The 4,956-nt window shown below is 45.4% G+C and overlaps 1 protein-coding gene across 1 annotated transcript; it reads left to right on the forward strand.

The window, feature by feature from the left end:
* Positions 1-237: 237 nt before the first annotated feature.
* On the forward strand, positions 238-1,385 carry LOC122039868. The gene has a single exon (XM_042599291.1). The coding sequence runs from the start codon at positions 387-389 to the stop codon at positions 939-941; it is 555 nt and encodes a 184-aa protein (XP_042455225.1). The 5' UTR covers positions 238-386; the 3' UTR covers positions 942-1,385.
* Positions 1,386-4,956: the final 3,571 nt, after the last annotated feature.

The following is a 4,956-nucleotide window of genomic DNA, read 5'->3' on the forward strand; positions in this document are numbered from 1 at the left end:
CATGATGACCCATCTAAAAACTCATTATCAATAGGAATATTCTATCATAGCACCATAGTCTAAACTTCAAATGGTCTCCTTAGTATCATGATGAGTCCATGAACACCTTCAAATTGGGAAAATTTTAGAGGATGCTAAATATTGTTTTCAGTCCAATTTTGGTTTTTAATTTATAATTTTTTTTGGTTTCTTTATGGGATGCTGAATATTTAACCTGCGTCGGCCAGCCATCTTTCTTGGCCCTATTTCTTGCCTTCCCAAACTCCTCCATCCGATGTCTGACGCATCATCAAAATCCAAATCTTTCTCCCGATCAAAATCATCACTCGATCGACTCCTCGCGAGACAATCTTCACGAAAACATCTCAAAATCCGATCTTTCGGCAATGCCTGCCTTCAAAATCCGACCTTGCCTCCTCCTCCTACTCTCCTCCGCCGTAATCCTCTCCTCCGCCGGCGAGCGACCCTCCGCCTGCGAGATGCTGGAGAAGTTCGATTTCCCCAAGGGAATCCTGCCGGAGGGCGTGCGGAGCTACGAGCTGAAGGGCGACGGTAGCTTCACGGTGTTCCTGGCCAGCAATTGCGAATTCAAGGTGGACGGCGGGTACCTGCTCAAGTACGACAGCAAGATCACCGGGAAGGTGGACGCCGGGGCGCTGACCGACCTGAAGGGGGCCAGCGTCAAGGTCCTCTTCGCCTGGTTCAGCATCGGCAGCGTCGCCCGGAGCGACGCCGCCCTCAACTTCTACGTCGGCCCTCTCTCCGCCACCTTCCCCGTCGCCAACTTCGAGGAGTGCCCGCGGTGCCGGTGCGGCTTCGACTGCGCCACCGCCGGTGGAGACAAATTTTCTGGGAATGGAGCTTCAGGCAGTTCCTCTTTCAAGTTCATCGTCGATGGGAAGAACCGTTCAGTCCGTGAGTCGAAGTCGCCATCAAAATAACTAGAACGCTTACAAACTTCATCAGTCCGGTCGACCAGTCCTTTCTTGGGGACGAAGGGAATTAATCCTCCTCTTCATTTCTAGTCAGCTTCCATAAATCCAAACTCTGGTCTCGCACAACCCTCAGATGCTAAGAATTCCAAAAGCCAAGTCGAGATCAAAATCCCCTAATATACTACCAGTTCCAAACTGCCGTTTGTCCTCACTTTCTATGAGGATTCAGGAGGTAGATTAAACGGATGAGGAATCAAAAGAAGAAACCACAGTCCTCCAATCTCAGTTCTCGATCCTCCTCAGCCAATCCAACAAAATCATACCTTTCACCCAAAATCAGAAGATACATGAGAAGATCCTTTAATGGATGTATTAAAATAAATCATTTTATTTTATTTTCTTTAAATTTTAGACGTTTTTCTTTTTTTTTTTTTAGATAAGTTTTAATAACACATTTTATTTCCTTTAAAATATTTTAATTTATTTTTCTTTTAAACCTTTTTTTTTTTGAAAATGTAGTTTAGGTCTCTATTTAAAGAGACGTTATATAATTTTGGAAGATAAGTACTTTTCCTTTTAATTAATCAATTTCATTTGATTATTGGAGGCCGATCCCCTCGAAACGATGACCCTATCCCTTTTTCATTTTTCTCTTTCGATTATTCCACGTGATAGACCTCCGGGTTCCTATCAACTTGGTATCAAAGCACGTTCACTTCATCTTTGCCCTATAACATCTCGCAGCAACTTCAACAAGGGCATGATTTTAACTCGATTTTAAGAGAAGAAAATTCACTTTGACATGACAATCGGAAGATCTCATCCTGACGTCAAATGGGCTCTGGAATTTGAAGCTAAGCACGAGACAAGGATGGATAAATTCGAAAAAATTATGGTATCGTTGGTCACAATAGTGCAAGAATTGAAGGATCGTTTAGTAGCAGATTCCAGTTCAAGCATACTAATCAAAAGGGGAATAAATCAGCAGTTTCGACAACAACAATATGACCAAGGAGCAAACTCAAATGAAGATCAAGAGCACAACTATCCACGTATGAAGGTGGAATTTCCTCGTTGGGAGAACAACGATCCGATTGGATGAATTTCAATGGCTGAAAAATATTTTCGTTTCCACAGCACATCGGACAATGCAAAGGTAGAACTAGCATCTATAAACCTCGAAGGCGATGTCATCCAATCGTATGACTGGCTTGAAGCATGCCATAGGCCTCTAAAATGGGAGGAAATCAAAGAAGAACTCATCAATCGATTTGGTCCCTCCGGTTATGAGAATGTTGATGGAGAATTGGCCAAAATTCGATTCAACCGTACTAGAGTACCAAGGACGATTCGAGCGACTCTCTAATCGAACTCGTGATTGGTCAGAAAAGCAACTACTGGGCACTTTTATTGAAGGACTTCGCCTTGATATGCGACGAGAAGTAAAAATGAATCAACCCCACACCATGAAGGCTGCCTTATCCTTTGTATGACTACAAGAAGAGAAGATCAATGAGGAAGGAAGAAGAAATAACAAGGTAATTCATGAAAACCCATCACGTTATTCAACTCCCCGTAGATTGACAAAAGAAGAGATCAAGGAAAGGATGGCAAAGGGATTATGCTGGCATTGCGATAGAGACTGTGACTCCCCCCCTCTGTGACTACTGAGAGGTCTGAGCCACTCTTTCTGTCATTTGATCTTGTGTTCAAAATTATAATATATCAATATTTAATTTGATAATAATTATTAAAATTAATCAAAATAGAAATGCATGAACAAATGAAATAAAGTTAATAATCTTACGTGTAGGGCCTGAGATCGAGAATCGACAAATGACCCATCTTTCTTCTTATGGGTCTTCAGAAATACCTCCATGCATGTGGGCTGCCGAGCAAGATCATGCTCCTACATACACAAATATTTTGAGACATAATTATACATACTAATGTGATAATAAAATAAAAAATTGTTAAAAATTATAGCTTTAAATTAAATTACCAAATCCATAGCATGCTCAACAATAGATTTCGATCCTGACGTATGCCGAGCGATTTCGGTGCTCAGGCCACCTGGCTCTGTATTCCTATTAGATCGAGCCTTTTCAGCATTTTCTCGCCATCTTTCTGCAGCCCAGGTGGTTGTCCATGCACTCCATTGTTAGGACCTTCGGATGCGGCTAGAGAGGGGGGGTGTGAATAGCCGACCTCAAATTATCGTTTCTTCCTACAATTTAGGTTAGCGCAGCGGAAATACAATGTAGAAACGAAAGTGGAGAAGATCAAACCTCAAACACGATGATGTAACGAGGTTCGGAGATGATACTCCTACTCCTCGGCGTGTCCGTAAGGTGGACGAAGCCTATCAATCCGTCGGTGGATGAGACCCCGGATAACCGGCTAATATGAACTCCTTCTGGGTGGAGAAACCTCGCCACAATAACTCTTGCAACAGCAAGATAGAAGTACAAAAAATACAAAGAAGCACAAGACAATATGAATGTAAAACAAACAAGCTTGCCTTCTCGTCTGGAGTCCGTTGATGAAGCAGCAGCTTCACGGATGCCAGCAGGCGAAGCTTCAAGAAGTATGAGCTCAGCAAAGCTCGCAGAAGGAACCTGGAAGAACTTGCAGAAGCAAGAAGAAGGTCCTGTAGAGTCGCTCGACTCTTTATATAGCTGAACCTGCAAACCTGTGAAGATAGAAGAAGACACAGAAGACCGAGATCTAGCCGTTGTCACTCACAACGGCTAGGCCTGGACCGATCAGGTTCCAACCTGATCGGTCCACACTGTCCCTGATCGGTCTTGGGACCGATCAGGCTAAGCCTGGACCGATCAGGATATGTCCTGATCGGTCCAGGAAGAGTCTGATCGGTCCCTGGACCGATCAGCCTTTCTCCTTCTTCTCTTCTGTTTGCTTCCTGATCGGTCTTTAGACCGATCAGATAATCCACAGAAGCATTCTGTTTGGTTACTGATCGGTCACCAGACCGATCAGCCGTATCACTGGATCGGTCCCCAGATCAATCCAGAGCTTGGTTTTTCCCAATACCAAGTCCCAAGTCTCCCACACCAACATCCGGTCAACCTTGACCTGTTGGTACATCATGCTTAGCATCCGGTCACTCCCTTGACCTGCTAAGACTCCCCACCAAGTGTCCGGTCAATCCCTTTGACCCACTTGGACTTTTCTCTTCGTGCCAAGTATCCGGTCACTCCCTTGACCTACTTGACCTTCTCAACACCAGATGTCCGATCATCCTTGATCCATCTGGATTTTTCCTTGCCCGGCTTCACTGACTAGGGTTTTCACCTGGCTTCACTGACTAGGGTTTTCACCTGGCTTCACTCACCAGGATTTCCAATATGCCTGGCTTCACTTACCAGGACTTCCAAACTGCCTAGCTTCACTCACTAGGACTTTTACCTGGCTTCACTCACCAGGATTTTCTATCTGCCTTCCTGGTCTAGAGAACGAGCTACCGAGCCCTCTCTGACTTAGTCCGGAGAACGAGCTATCGAGCCCTCTCCGACTTCGTTCGGTCCAGAGAACGAGCTACCAAGCCCTCTCTGACCTAGTCCGGAGAACGAGCTACCGAGCCCTCTCCGACTTCCACATCCGGCCCAGAGAACGAGCTACCGAGCCCTCTCTGACCATAGTCCGGAGAACGAGCTACCGAGCCCTCTCCGACTCCATCAGGTCCAGAGAACGAGCTACCGAGCTCTCTCTGACCACAGTCCGGAGAACGAGCTATCAAGCCCTCTCCGACTTCCACATGCCAAGCTTCCATACTTGGACTTCTCCGTGCCAAGTCCCTGCTTGGACTTTTCCCATGCTAAGCTCCCTGCTTGGACTTTTCCGTGCCAAGTCTCCATACTTGGACTTCCCGTGCCAAGCTCCCTGCTTGGACTTCTTGAAATAGATCAACTCAAGTCGAGTCAACCAGGTCAACCTTGACCAAGGGTTGCACCCACAACCTCCCAAGTTTTCCAATATTCTTGTCAAACATCAAGATACA

The sequence above is a fragment of the Zingiber officinale genome, chromosome 2A (assembly GCF_018446385.1).
Source record: "Zingiber officinale cultivar Zhangliang chromosome 2A, Zo_v1.1, whole genome shotgun sequence".
Classification (NCBI taxonomy): domain Eukaryota; kingdom Viridiplantae; phylum Streptophyta; class Magnoliopsida; order Zingiberales; family Zingiberaceae; genus Zingiber; species Zingiber officinale.

Excerpts from the sequence above, each read along its gene's own strand:
- LOC122039868 (XM_042599291.1), top strand. The coding sequence starts at position 387 with ATGCCTGCCTTCAAAATCCGACCTTGCCTCCTCCTCCTACTCTCCTCC.